General features: G+C 46.8%; 1 protein-coding gene across 2 annotated transcripts; it reads right to left on the bottom strand.

Moving 5' to 3' along the window:
- Window positions 1-1,263: 1,263 nt before the first annotated feature.
- crhbp (corticotropin releasing hormone binding protein) lies at window positions 1,264-6,730 on the bottom strand. Of its 2 annotated transcripts, none has more exons than XM_086186803.1 (7): window positions 6,578-6,730; window positions 6,359-6,452; window positions 5,733-5,890; window positions 4,240-4,450; window positions 3,575-3,726; window positions 1,989-2,121; window positions 1,264-1,905 (listed from the first exon to the last, which is right to left on the bottom strand). In XM_086186803.1, the coding sequence occupies exons 1-7, from the start codon at window positions 6,665-6,667 to the stop codon at window positions 1,751-1,753; spliced, it is 993 nt and encodes a 330-aa protein (XP_086042929.1). In that variant the 5' UTR covers window positions 6,668-6,730; the 3' UTR covers window positions 1,264-1,750. The 2 variants fall into 2 exon arrangements, with proteins under 2 accessions (XP_086042929.1, XP_086042930.1); XM_086186804.1 differs by having other exon boundaries at window positions 1,266-1,905; window positions 1,989-2,106.
- Window positions 6,731-15,035: the final 8,305 nt, after the last annotated feature.

Below are 15,035 nucleotides of genomic sequence, written 5' to 3'. Positions count from 1 at the left end.
CATCATTTACTGGGGATACGTTTTGATCACTGATTTGATTTTAGTGATCATTCAGAAAGTTTTGTGTTAGCTCAGCTAATTAGCATTCACTCGTAGGAGAAAAATAAACACAAGGCTTGGATTCATGAAGCAGATTCATATGTTATCTATCCAAATAGCTAAAAACCCTTGTGTTATTATCGGCCAACTGTGGCCGCGGAGGCTAACACAGAAATGATTGAAAAACGTCCATGAACATAAACTTTCACAGCAACTGGAAAAAGAAACACAAGGCCGAAACAAATGTGTGCAAAATATGTCGTAGTCTCCAAAACACAAAATATGCATTGACAGCCATGATGCCTGCTACCATTCTGAATGTTTCCCTTGCGACTGATAGAAGAGATGGAGACATGAGACAAACAGCTGCTCATTTGTCAAACCGTCAACCATATCGCAGAGGGCATTTCCAGTTGAAGCGCTGGCGGTCAGGCCTCTATTTTGGTGCACTGAGAACAAACTGAAAGAGCGATGTCTGGTGAGGTGGAGCAGCAAACACCTCCCATATGTGCCCCTCCGCTGAAGCTAATGGATCGGAAGTAATTTAATGGAGGAGTGAACAGAACAGACAGAAAGAGTCGCAGTCATTCCATTCGAACGCGTGAGGCTGCAGTGAAACGGGAGTGGAAGTCCGTTGGTCGCACTGACGTGTCGGCTCACGCCGGCCGGTTAGGACGTGTACTAGGTGCACTAAACTACATGTTTAAAGAATGAGATCAATTTAATTTTATTGTCATTTGCAAGAAGAAGCTTTGCTGTCATTGGTAACTGTGTCATTGTGAGACTTGGACACATATTAACCTCCATCCAGGGCGCACACCAAATGGCATCTTGGCCTGTTTTCATTGGTATTTTGAGGGTTGATGGGCATTTTTTTTTTTTAAGTTTTTCATAAGACAAACGACTTGAACGTGAGAACTTTAATGTCCACCTGACATTCGTTTGGAACTGGAGAAGCTGAGGCCAAGTCCAACATCTGTCTGGTCAGCAGTTCCACCGGGTGGTCTTGTTCAGGGACCCCACAGTGAGTGGAGTCCCACCCAGATTCAAGCTGCCCATCACGGGGACAGAGCCAGCAAACCTCCAGTCAGTTCTTGCACCTTTAGACCATCAATTTTAAAAAAGCAAAACAAAACAAAAAACCAGGAAAAACGCTTTTGCATCGCTGAAATAAGAATCAAGCCTGTTGAGTGCTTTGTCATGCAGTATAATTTTATTACAAAATGTTTTTTTAATACAAATTCAAATGCATAACGGCGATGAACTATTCATTCTTATTGTAACGAACACTTTGCCCCTCGTGTCACACCGTTTGTGGCAGGGGTGACACCGTGACATCATTCAGCAAAAATAAAGAAAGAAAGACAGGAAGAAACCGGAGAAAACATTCCTATTAGCACCATTCCTTTTCAAGAATGTTGACCGTGAACTCATACAGTAAAAACAAGGACTGAACCAACCAAGACAGGAAAAAACAAACTGAATCGAGTGATTGTTGGACTTTGGATGTCATAATATTGCAGAAGCTTTATGTACATCTTATTTTTCAATGAATTCTATGTCTTTGGATTGAAGACATTTTGCCTCTCAGAGGGACTGGTCAAGTCAGGGTTTTTTTTTTTTCCGTTCCTTTTTTTTTTCTTATAAAATAATTTTTAAAAATGTTTGCAGCCTTCTGATTTATTTGTCCCGTTTCTGACCCTCGACAGGATCAGTTGTTGAAACAAAAGTCTTCCACGTTGTTGAGTTTGAGCGTCTGGAGATCCTGGCTGTCCAGCAGCCTGTAGCTGAAGGAGACTCGGCTCACAAACCTCCCGCTGGAGACCATCCTCACCACCGTGTTGTCACAGCCGACCTTCATGTGGGCTGCGGGGGTGAAGGAGGGGGAGAAACGTCAGTTCAACAGGGGGGTTTAATGAGGGTGAAGGTGGATGTGGGCGAGGACTCACTGGGCCCCGTGAAGGACACGCAGAGGTCGGAGATGGGCAGCAGCTTGGACGTGTCGATGCCGTTCCCTCCCAGCAGCTGAACGAAATCTCCTGACTCTGCACATCCGGGCGCGGACCTCTGCGGGAGTCCATGCTAGGTTTTACACATTTCAAGGGAAAGATGTCTATTTTTTTTTTAAATAAATAAATAAAAATCTGGCAACCAGTTTTGAGTTCATTTACCACCCGACGTTTCAAATTCATGGCTACTCATGCACCTGCAGGCCCTCGCCGGGACGTCACTGCACCTCGCCCTTTGTGTTTCGGCTCCTTTTTCTTAATTTCACCGCTCTTCTTGAACGCTTGTCCTGTGTGTGATTTAACAGCTGGGTTTGCTCAAGACAAACAGGAAGGAAGTTGATCTTGATCAAACCTGATGATCACCTCTAAAAAAATAATTAAAATGTTTTGCTGAAACACATTAAAAAAAAATGCCTGAGGTGTCATAGTGTGCTGATAGATGACGAAGAGCGGATGCGTAAAAGAAGAAAACCCGGAAGTAGAACATGCCGCCCGCTGTTTCGGTCTACAGCCGTGAACCAGCAGCGGCGTGCGGCTTCACGCCACTACCGTGATGGGGCAGCTGGACAAGTTGGAGTTATTATGTGAGGGCAGCGGGTGTTGGACGAGCCGCTGCTTCTGGACGGAGGAAAGTTTGGGAACAACCGGGAAAACGACGGCGGCGGAAACAGCTGATCAGTCACGTGAGTAGAAGATTCGCAGCGTGTATTCGAGTCTCTATCTACCGCGCAGCGCGTTTACTCTGTCTAGAATAGCGGCAGAAAGCAGGACATGGAGTTTTTGCACACTGTGCTGTTTCCAATGAAAAGCAAAACGCGCATCAGACCCCCCCAGGATGGAAACCTGCAGCGCGTGGACTCTGGTTTTAGCCGTTTTTCCTGGGTTTCCTCCAACTGCTCAAGGAAATCTGTATCTCGCCAGAGCAGCTAAAGGCTGTTCAACACCTACACAAGCAACCGAGCGGTCACAATAACCATGGCAGCAAACACGCAGAAGCCAAAATGGCTTTTAAACAAACAAATAAATAAGTGTTATTCCAAGACCGATGCTAACATGTACGTCAAAACACATGGAATGGCTTCTGTAGGTCAAGCGTTTGGGTTAATGGGTCGGTTGTCAGTGCTACAGTCAGGTAGAAAAAGAAGGGAGTGTTGTTGAGAGTCTTTGTGACACTCATGCTCCCGATGTAACTTTGGAATGTCTGGAGCGATTTCTGATTCTCCCAAATTCATCTCCGCTTCACTGAGACTACGGTGGAGCAGTGGTCCTCACCGTGGCCCCCCAGCTAGAAGGTTCTGGGTTGGAGCCCCGGCTGCAGCACGGGGTCTTTCTGGGTGAGTCTCCATGTTCTCCCTGTTCCTGCTGGGTTCTCTCTGGTACTCCAGCTTCCCCCACAGTCCAAAGACATCAAGAGGGACCAGGTTAATCCAGACTCTAAATTGACCGTAGGCGTGGCTGGGAGATGTATTGAGGCTGCGTGTCGAGGCCTTACCTAAGGTCAGAGCAGCGTCTGGATGTGTGCTCACCTTGGGGAAGTTGTTGTAGTCGTGGTGTCCCAGGCTGAACTCGGAAATGTCGATCTCTACCGGGTAGATGATGGAGAAGCTGCAGTTTCTGTGCTGCTGCGGGTTCACCATTGTGTAACTGCCCTCCGGCGCCTGGGAGATGACGTTACAGGCTGCGGGCAGGCGACAAACGCGGCTTAGCGGTTTTTGGGACGTACACACGCAATTCTAAGGTCAAAGGTCAGAATGTGAACTACTGTCAGCATCTGTTATGCTGCGGCTGCTTGAATTAAAAACAACGGTGCTTCTTTTATTCCTTCATATTCAGACATTTTGGAGAGATTTGAATCATTTGTTTACTGCACTGTGAGGGAGAGGGAAGTTCCATGGTGTCGTATCTTTCAATTCTCCATGGAAGCACCCTGCTGCTCCTCTCCTATCAGTACTGCTACTTAATTAATGCATCTTTGTTATTTACTCTGTTCATTTTGGGAAGTTGAGAATATTTGTGAAAATCTGATGAGGTTAGGAGAGAAGGAGGTCATTATAAGGTCAGTAACCGTAAGGTCGAGCGCCGTGATGTCAGGCTGTCGGACAGCCAGGCTGCTGCTTCACACACTCGTCGACTCGTGAGTCCGACCCCCTCATCCACGCACACGGAACCCCTGTTTAGACTCCTTACTTACGGAAAGGGTTGACGAGCTTCCTGACTGTCAGGGTGAAGCTGCTTCCAGCGTTGTGGATCCGGAAGAAGACCATGGCCACGTTCTGAGAGGAACGGACGGTCCTCCTCAGGGACCCGGAGTCGCAGTAGTCCACGTAGCGCTCGTACAGGGCCAGCGGGTGATCTTGGGAGCTGGGGAACTTCTCTCCCTTCATCACCCAGCCGTCAAACACCTTCACGGGACGAGAAAACACTCTTAGAGAGCCGAGTCTGGGTCACAGAATTCGTGTCTCATTCAGGCCCTGGGGGGAATCTTAGCGTGAGGAGGATGTGCAAGTGTCATGTGTTGAATAAGACGTTTCTCTAACGAGGAAGTGTTTCTGCCTCTTTTTTTTTTCTTTTTTTTTCTCTCGTTTTTGTCGAGCAAATAAACTGACCCTGGAGTTTTGGGTGAGAAAGCAAAGCCACGTGTCAGCACCAGTTACTTCTGAGTACACTAAGAATCACCCAAGGAACCTGGGCGAGTCTGTCTCAGAGCAAAAGAGACCGAAGAATTTTTTACTGTCTTGTTGGGTTTTTTTATGTCCTTTGTGGTGACATTTGCATCATTTGGTGTATTTTTCAAATCAACTGAACATTCCGACCCATCCAGTCTCTGTATTCCAAGTTGACCTCGACTCCAGCTGCTGAGACGCAACGGGAGAGGATAAAGATGGCTTAAATTTGCACTTTGAGAGCGCGACATCCTGACACCCCCGGCACGCACACACTTACACGCACGCACACACACACACACACACACACACACACACACACACACACACACACACACACACCTCTCATGTCATGTCGCATTACCATTACGAGCTTCTGATGTGGTTTGTGCAGAAATCCAGCTGTAATTACCACATGAATATCATTAAGACGTGTTTTCCTCCCCCGTGAAAGCCTCCAGACCTCACGGACAAAAGGCGTTCCTCACGTGGAACTGCTGCCTCTCCATAAAGTCCACGCTCACTGTTGTAGCACAAGTGCTCGCCGAGACTTTTATCAAGCACAAATCAGCTGAAGTTGGAAGGAAACTGACGTTTTGCCAAGTGGTTGTTGTTTTTTTGTCAGATATGTCGTTAAAGAAAACCTCACGCCTCTCAATACAAGACCGCGTCGCTCCACGAGCAGCGTCTCAGTGAGTTTACAAGGCTGGAATTTAAAACTCACGTTTTATGTCAGTGGTTCATTTTCGCCTGTTACAAAGCATTCTGTCTGACGAGAAGCTTCGGGAGATGTTTTCTGGACTGGAAATGAAACACAAATTCTTCTCGGGAGACTTCGAACTCGTGGCTGCTCATTTCTCAACCAGGATCAGCTTCCAAAACAGGTGTGATGTCACAAGTCCTGAACATCTTCAGATCAGGTGTTCAACAGGAGACAAAGTGTGTGAGTCTGTAACCGGGGGGGGGGGGGGGGGGGGGGGCGCGTTTCGGTCTAAGACAGAAGACTTTTGGGCGTGTTTACCGTGATGAAGTCTCCTCCCTCGCAGTCGATGTCGACGTTGTCATATTCCACACTGATGACCTCGTTGGGCTCGGCCGTGAAGAAAGCTGCACAGCTGAGCTGAGGACGCTCGGCGGTGAAGGTGAAGCGACCCTCCACCGCAACCATGTCCAGACACCCTGGATGTGGATCATCACGGACGCATGCAGGGAACACGTCTTGTTTTAAACCTGTCTGTGTCTGATCGTCACAATTTTCCTCATGTCATTCTTTTTCCTCTTCTAATTTTTCCTTGTTAAGGAGTGGTTGGGTTATCGGCTCATGTATCGGTGTCGCCCTGGGGTGCCGACACTTCTACTGGCCGGTTTGCTCAGGAAGCCATGAGCTCAACATCAACTGGCTTTTACAGCAGTTTTGGAAAATTAATGAAAATGTGACAAATTCACAGTGATTGTTTTTTGTAAATCGTTATTACTTACATAAAAATGAACACACAAACATACAGTGTATATATAATATATATATATATAATTTATACTATATGTTTAATTTCAACATCAGTAATTATCAGCTATCAGCTCAATCACTTGCAGAAATGTAAATGTTGTGCTGTTGAGCGACCTTCCAAGCTGGAAGGTTTGACTCACGTAAAGGTCGCCGGTACATGAACTCCTCGGGTGTCTCCCTCTTCAACTCCGAGTTAAAAAAGGAATATAACTCATCTTTTAAGATCTCGTTATTCTGCGGGGAAACAAAAGCGTGCGTGGAAAAACGGGGGGGGGGGGGAGAAGAAGAGAGAAAGAAAGAAACTGAGTTTTGAGTTCTAATCACTGAGTCAGAGAGCGACGACGCGGCGGTGGACTTACCTCGATGTATCTGGAGTCTCCCTTGAGGACCGACAGACACATCAGCAGGAAGAAGAGCTGCTCCCGGAAAGTGCGCTCCATGATGCGCATCTCTGTCTGCACGGCGCAGCGCAGCGGAGGAGATCTGAGCTGCTCTGCGGCCACCAGCCCGGCTTTTATAGGACCAAGTTCAGTGATGACAAGCTGACAGGGTCGCTATCATCATCATCATCACCATCACCCACCACAGCGGACCCCCACCCCCCTTCATCCCCCCCCCCCGCTGATTGCGTGTTTGTGACGAGAGCGAGGAAGGACAGGAGGAGGAGGAGGGAAGCAGCTGATCCACACACACGCGCACGCACACACACGCGCACGCACGCACGCACACCATCACCACCACCACATCCATCAAAGTTCCTCCAGACGGTCTCAGCCCTGCTGATTCTGAACTGATCCATGATGTCAGCTCATCTTAATGTCACTGCACAGCGTCAGGAGTTCCGGCTATGCATGCAGATGCTGGGTGCAACCAGGCTCCACGGCTCTCTCCCTCCGGACATGAAGAAACACGCTCCAAGACAACCTGGAAAAAAAGGCTTTTATTTACCTTTGGCGGCGCTTCTCCTTACTTTTATAACAGGGCTTTTCTCAGTGGAACCGGATAAGTGAATCATTCCGTTATCACAAGAAAACAGAGCTGTGTTATCTCGAGGTAACGCAGCAGTTAACTTGTGGCCTCAAGATAACGGCATTTTAAAATAAAGACGAGGATTCTCAGCCTCCATAGGAAAAACTACCAGGAAAACTACAGGCTTCCTGGAGGGAGGCTGTTGTTGTAGTTAATTAGGATAGTTGGGACTTTACTTCCGTTTATTTCCATGTGTGGAAATTTGGGATTGATATTAGAATCAATGTGACACGGCTCTACTTCCTGTATTTACTAATTTTGTGCCAAAAAAAGATGTAGTCCGGTTACTTCAAATGAACATTTCCCTTTAATAAATTGTTTTATCAGAAGTCCAAGAGAGTTGCAGGGAACCACTCTGAACCTCATCGGTCACAGAACGGTTCTGCAGATGACGAAGCTTCTTCTTCTTCTTCTTCTTCTTTTTAATGCTTCACCTCATTTGTGTTTAGATTAAAGGACAAAAGCGTCCACTAAGTGGGGCCTTTCATTTAAAGGGGGTCAAAGGTCAATGTCGAAATGCACAGTGTACGACTGAATGCGACTGCCTGCCGTCAAGCGGAGGCAGCACTCTGAATCTTACAGGGTGAAATGATGCAGAGGACAAAAGGCTCAGGTGAAACGAATTCAAGGTTTTACTTTTGTCAGTTTCAAGGTCGTGCCAGTCGTGTTTGTGCGGCTTCATCAAACATAAACCCTCAGGATCGAGGGTTTGGTCGCGATGTTGCAGGATCAGACGCCGCGTCGCCCCGCCGGTACCTTGCCAGATCTTCCCTGCACTATAATCTTATTTTATTGTTCATCAATCTATCGGTTTATCAGATAGTAAAAACTGCATGCTGGGAAATTTCTATTCACACAATAGTAACGTGTAACTCATGAGAGATCCTGCTGGGATTTAGACAGCATTCCCTTCACACCCGGAGTACATTCGCTAAGCAGTTTTCACGCCTGCCGCATGTGACGCCATCCCGATAAACCCTGGAGCCTTCAGCGCCGTCGTCTGGCTCATCTCTGGGAGGTGACAGGACTCCAGTGAAACCTCCGCCACATGAAGAGAGGGCTTATTCTTTTGGAAGAGGTTTATTCAAGATACAAAAGTAAACAAGAGGAGGACTCTTTAGAAATGTTGACATCCGCCACGGCCCGGCTGGTGTCCTCCAAGAACGTCTTGAAGAACAACATCTCAGTCCGCGTCTGCAAAGGAAAGCGGCAGCAGTGAGTTGAGGGTCCCGTCACCGATTCCATCTCATCACACAGAATTATACATCATTAAATAAAGTGTAAGTAATAACAGGAGTTATGACAGAAATTCCATCGGGCGTGGCAGCGAGGTGGCTGGTAAACGCCGCAGCTTAATCAGCTGATCTGAATCAGCTGGGGCGTTCTACTGTAGTTCGTTGTTGCCATGGGGATAATAACTGCTTAGTCAAGACTGAGAAGTCAAGCTTTTGGTTGAGAAACGCCTCTGGAGATCTGGCTGTATCTTCAACTTCACTTCATGAGAGCTCCTGTTTCGTAGCTGGGATCAGAATCCGTGTCGCATTCTTAATCGTCAGCTGATCTGACGTAAAGCCGACTGGAGTCCAGGTGTGGCCCGTCCCCCAGGGCCCAGTCTTCCGAGGAAGGATTGCAGCCTCCCGAGGCTCCAGAGCAGGGCTGGACAACAGTTTTGCCTGATTGCCAGGGGCAGGTAGAACCCTTTCCTGATTGGGTAAGTTGTTAAATTTTGCCCTGATCCCTCAAATCAAACTACAGTAGCTGGAGGGGTCAGTCGCCTGCTGCCAAAGTCTTCTGTCTTCTTCATCACTGCATTTTTAGTTCACGGTGTAAACGAATGGAGGAGAAGTTGCCGAAGCCTCGCCGTGACAGTGCTGCTCCCCTGTCAGCATGACGTCTCAAGCTGAGTCGCAGCCACTCCGGCAAAAGAGCTCAAGATGTAAAACTAACAAGAAAAACAAAAAAACCAGAACATCAATCAAGCTAGGAGTCCCAGTTGGTGTCAGGACGCTGAGTTTCCTTTGGTTCTTGTTCTCAGCAGAAAATCTTTGAGTAGTCCTGGACAGAACGACTCCACGCTGGGTGCCTGCCGCAGCGACCTTGACCTTTGACCACCAACATTTTCTTTTCTTTCTCATCCTTGAGTCCCAGCAGATGTTTGTAGGATATGAAGAAAAAAAAAATCCCCTAAAGATGTTCCTGAGAATTCACGTGAACACGAATGGGACAGATGTGAGGTCACGGTGACTTTGCCCATTGACCAACAAAATCTTTCCAGTTCATCCACTGGTCCCAGTGTCCACCGGGACCAGTTTAGAGGGAGTTCCAGAGAAAACGTGTGAACAAGAGGGATGAAAGTGGACAACCTGAATTTATAATTCCTCCAACAACCTCCACCTGCAAAGAGGAATTTAACCTTCTTCGTGAAAAGGACAAAACAGGCTGTTAAAATTTCAGTTAAAAAAAAACGCATTGCAAAAGTGTTTTTAAAACTGACAAAGCAAAATAAATTCGAAGAATAAATGTCAGCAAAAAAATAGAATGATTTTCAAATAAAACCGTGACCCTATAAAACACCTGATACAGGTTTTTCATCATCTTTACTCACATTCCGTTTCTAGCCATGAATACTGTTCCATGTTCAACAGCGTTCGTCGTTTCGGATCATTGTACGTGTTTCTGGTGGACGCCTCGCAGGTTCTGAAACTCAGCCAAGGTAAATCCTCATACCTTCGCTGGCCGCGTCAGCCACTGGTGACTGGATATGAATTTGTTCTCATCGCGCTGAACACCGGAGGTCGGAAGAACCACTCTGCAGGTTAGAGGAGAAATCGGTCCTGCATAGAAAAAAAGCGGGATGCGTTCGGTGGAGACCTAATTGCTCACAAGGACAAATGGTTTTCCATTATAGCACATACATGCTCTTTGTTACTCAAATAGGAGCAATAAATCACTGCCGAACCTTTCACCAAATGCAACAATCTGAGCTCTTGACTTTGACGGACGGGAGAACGTTCTGAGCAGCCATTAGAACGACTCCCTGTCTGTTTGATGCGGCTTGCTGGGCGAATTTGCGCTGATAAGCAGAGATGCAGGCCACTCGAGGGATCCTGTAGCTTTTCATTTAGCGCTGAGAGCTCGGGTGGAATCGCGGAGGCCATTAAGTGCTGGTGATGATGCTTCGTTAGGCTCCATCAAATCACATGCTACCCATCGTGTCCTCTCTGGAAGTTATGTACATCATCTTGCGGATGAGAGGACTCCGGCATAATTAACGCTCACTTTAGCAAATGGGGTTCCTCCGATATGCCTCTGGCTCTGCAGGAGAAACAAGTTGATTCTCAATGAGTCGCAGCTCTTTGGACAAAGTGCCCCTTATGTATTCTCAATTAGGCACCTTTGAATATTTGCTCAAATATAGACACATCTTTTTAAACTTTTTTTTTTTTTTCAAAGAAAATTGTGGCCCTTCCCATCTCAGACTTGCACTATGACCTGTAAGTGACCCTGACTGGCCTCTGATAATAAAAGGTCAGAGAGACGCCTGCAGCTTTTAGCTACTGACATTTCACTAACGTTCTCTGTTTGACGTATCCTCCACCCTCCGTCCGCCATCCCCCACCCTCCATTCCTTCACGCCAGCCACAGCTGAAGGCCGGGGTGCTATTTTACGGATTTTCCGTACAAATGCGCCCAACCGCCCCCTTCAACACAGCATCAAAGGAACAACTTGAGGAACTTTTATCAGATTTTGCACAAACGTCCTCTGGGGCTTGAGGACGAGCTGAAATGTCACGGTTGGTCAAACGCCAAGGTCGCCTTAGATCATCATTAGAGAGAATTCCTTCAAAGCAAAGGTCAAGGTCACCGCCACCTCACAGTAGCGGGATATCTGAGGAACGTCTGGACAGAATTTCTTTCAAATTTGGCACAAACATTCACTGAGACTCAGTGAATTAACCCCCCCAAAAAAGGTTGTTTATGTTAAAAGGCTCAAGGTCAAAAACACTGTGTGACCTCACAACTATGGAACATCTCAGCACTGTCATTTCTTCATAGTCACATACGTCCACTGGGACTCGTGGATGAACTGAAAAGATGGTGGTAAGCAGTCAGTGTCACTGTCACCTCACCCCAGGAAGAACTTGAAGGAAGCTCTTAAAATTTCGCACACACACCCACACAGTGCTGGAGAGTGAACCGAAAAGATTTTGGCGGTCAAAGGTCAAGGTCACTGGGACAGGAAGCCATCGCAGTGTCTAAGATTCCGAATAAACCTAAAAAATTAATGAAAAAATAATTAAAAGGCCCCCCCCCCAAAAAAAAACATCTTCCACAAGAACAGTGACTCTGAATTCTTTCTGAATCTTTCCAAACTGTTTCATGTCCAAAAAATGCGTTCAGGATTAAAACAGTTACAGATAGGAAACCGCTCCGCACACGCCGATATGAATGCTGCACATGGCGCCTGGCAGGCTGGCGAGCCAAACGCTGTGACTGTGATGCTGTGACTCGACTGTGAGCTTGCCGCCTATCTGCTCCCGCTGACACTGATCAACAGCCCTCAATTTCAGCTGAAATTACATGCGAGTGAAAACTTCCTTCCTGTGTAAAAGTTCCAATCATTCAGGTGTTTTCATATTTTCAAAATTGCATTTCTTATCATGCCGTGAAACGTCACGCCTCCCCGTCGGTACGGGTTTGATGCTCAGGCTCGCATAAAGGCAGCAGAAACGTCCAGGTTTGATGGTATCGTTGCTGAGTTTTGCTGTTGGCCGTCAGTCATCCCGGTCGTGCTGGACGTGCCGAAGCTGCCGGCAATAGCAATCTCGACATCCAGCTGTTGTGCAGGTGATGGGTTCTTTGTTCAGGGTGTGAGAGAAATGATCTTTCATCTCCAACTCTTGGGCACATGTCATACATCAAGCGCCGCAGCAGACAGTAAAACGAGACAAAATGAAAACCAAATTCAATTTTCCAGAGGCGTTTGAGAGCTGAGACAAGAGGGAACCGTCTCCATCGTCTCCTCCTCTGCGTCAGGGAGCTGAGACCCACAGAGACCAACTGACTCGTAGTTAGCTTAGCACAGTGCATGGTGGTGGATGGGAAGTGTTAGCGTACCTTAGTCGAAGGTCGTCAACTAGATTGTGGGTCGCAGCGTGGAGGAGAGCAGAGAATCTATTTGTTTGTCCTGCTGTGGCGGCGACACACAAGACCAAACAGTCGGCGTGTTCCTTCATCATCGCCAAGATGTGAATTACTGTCAACTGAAATATCGGCTTCATACCATCTTTAAACTGCGGGACCCCAAACACCGCCACCACAAGTCATGTGAGAAATTACTTCAACCCCTTATTAGGGGCAATGTTCCAAACAAAAAAACAAAAAACCCCAAAAAACTGCTTTTAGGATAAAATACACATGCAAATTCTAACATAAGCAGTTTGTGGTGTGAGTGTAGGGCACGTACATCATCTGTTTGTGCATCGTAAGGCCAAAAAAAAAGCAATTCCTATCAAGTACATTTTAGGGTAAAGACTTTGGGAAATGTGATGAAACAGAAGGTGTGTGTGTGTGTGTGTGTGTGTGTGTGTGTGTGTGTGTGTGTGTGTGTGTGTGTGTGTGTGTGTGTGTGAATGTGTGTAAGACGGATTCAGTTCAGCCATGCATAATTCAGATTTGGGGAAACAAAGGCCGGCTTATGTCATAACAGGGTAAGCTACACATTCTTGCAAAATGAGCAGAAGAGGCGTAAAGCTGGTAAACAGGATGAGAGTGAATTCAGCATCTTTAGCTTTCATGTCTCCTGCTGGAGGAACCTCCACCTGTTCTATATTCATGGATCATAAAGACGAAAAAGACCGCATTTGATGCTCAGCATTGAAACAACTGTTGCACTACAATGATGCATCGCACCTTTTTCCACTCAACCCCTGAGCAGCCTGAACTACAGACTCCCTGAAAAGCAAAGCTGGCTGCGACGCTGCTGTGCTTCTCACGCCCTCTGCTGGCCGGCCGAGGAACCTGCACACATGTTTCATTATTAGTTTCTTTTACAGTACATTCATACAGCATGAGGCGCTCCGGATTGCGTAGGAAAAATCATTGACCAGCTCTGCTTAAGTCAAGCTTAGCTGCATCTCTGCGACATCGCCTGATGGTCAGCTGACGATGAGAAGTTCCCAGCCGGCCGACTTCAGCTGGACACCCTCTTAGCTCCGGGTTTGGGAATCCCCTGATCTTCTTCCATGCTCTCCGTCAGCAGACGTCATTCAAGGTGCCTAATTGAGGTGGTTTCAGTCGGTCTGCTCTCCTGCTTCCTCTGCATGCTGTCGGTCTAACCGCCTCCACCCCTTCTCCTCCTTCACTGTATCAGCTCACTGTCACTTCATCGCCATCGTGTCTCTGTCCTATACCAGTCGTTGTCCATCACTTACTTTGGAAAAAAAGAAAAAGCTTTTGCATAGAAAACACGGTAAAACCAGGTAGGACTAGCATGATCTTTACAGGTCAGTGGTTCGAGGATTGAACTCTCAAGCAGCAGAAAACACAAATATGCCATATAATGTGTACTTGTACTTTCGGCACTTAGGAAACATCAATATCAAACAATTAGTATTTTAAAGGAGACTTTCACCAGAATACTGTTTTATCTGGGTATTTCCACTTGTAATTAAGTAAAAAAAAAAAAAAAGTGTTCATCTTCCGCCGCCGATCCTGACTGAAACGTAATTTAGTTACCTTGATAACTGACCCTCAGAACCAGAACCAGGTCTCAGTACCGCCTCTAAGCACCAGTCAGGCCTCACCGGTCCGATCCATCTGTCGACTAAACTAACAATCATCCAACAGACTAAAACGTGACTGGCTACGGGTTTTAGTCAGAAAACTGAACAACAATCTGCAGCTCGCAAAAGCGGAAGAGACATATTTAGTCTCAGCGCCACGATGAAGTTTTAGTTAACCTAAAAACTGCATGAGGATGAAGAGGATGGGTGAGAGTATCAGAGAAGTGACGGGTAGGAAAACAAATACTGCTAGCTGGGCCTGACAGGATGGGTCACATGACCCAACTGCATTCAGCCTGAGGCTCTCATTAGGCTAATGGGGCACTGTTTATTTTTTTGTTTTTTTATTTCCTCCAGTTTAAACCTGGAGATTAAACCGTATCATTTATGCTTTTTTCACAAACGACATCTTATTTCTTTTCTGTCAAAAGATGAAATTCTCACACACACACACACACACACACACACACACACACACACACACACACACACAAAACATCAAACAAACCTTGAAATAATCAACTAAACCTGTCGGAGTGGTTCTCTCGAAACAGACTTCCTGTATCTCACCCAGTGACCACAAGGGGGCGTCCACTCACCTACTCTCAGTCAGTGACCCTTTTCGTCCTCCTCATGATGCTTCCCCCCTCAAGTCAGCAGCAAATGTTGATGCTGCAGGACTCAAATAGTTCAGACGGCCCTGTCTAGTTTGAAATGCCGTACTTGTGAAACACCGAGAGGTCGAGAACAACATTCCGTGTCGTTGTCCTCTCACATCCGGTGTCAATAAAACCCGCGTCCTGCACCTTCAGGACGCTTGATTTAAGGAGGTTGGAGCAACACTAAAGGAAGTGACTGACTTCTCCAAACGCTGCCCGTGTCTTCTCAAACTGATAAAAGGCTCTCTTCCTTTGATTTAAGTTTTCTGAGTCCTCCGGGCCGCCGTACACGGGTATGTCTGATGAGGGCGGAGGAATATTTCAATGTGGCTCCAAAAAAAAAA

The sequence above is a fragment of the Aulostomus chinensis genome, chromosome 19 (genome assembly GCF_037954235.1).
Source record: "Aulostomus chinensis isolate RoL2024-O1b breed Wild chromosome 19, RoL_Achi_v1.0, whole genome shotgun sequence".
Lineage (NCBI taxonomy): Eukaryota > Metazoa > Chordata > Actinopteri > Syngnathiformes > Aulostomidae > Aulostomus > Aulostomus chinensis.
Note: the sequence above shows the minus strand (reverse complement) of the source record. Positions and strands in the feature narration are given on the sequence as shown.

Excerpts from the sequence above, each read along its gene's own strand:
- crhbp (XM_086186803.1), bottom strand. The coding sequence starts at position 6,667 with ATGCGCATCATGGAGCGCACTTTCCGGGAGCAGCTCTTCTTCCTGCTG. Across the intron at positions 4,451-5,732 it reads AGGGAGGAGACTTCATCACG|GTGTTTGACGGCTGGGTGAT; the intron begins GTAAACACGCCC and ends CGTCCCGTGAAG. Across the intron at positions 1,906-1,988 it reads CGTGTCCTTCACGGGGCCCA|CCCACATGAAGGTCGGCTGT; the intron begins GTGAGTCCTCGC and ends TCACCCCCGCAG.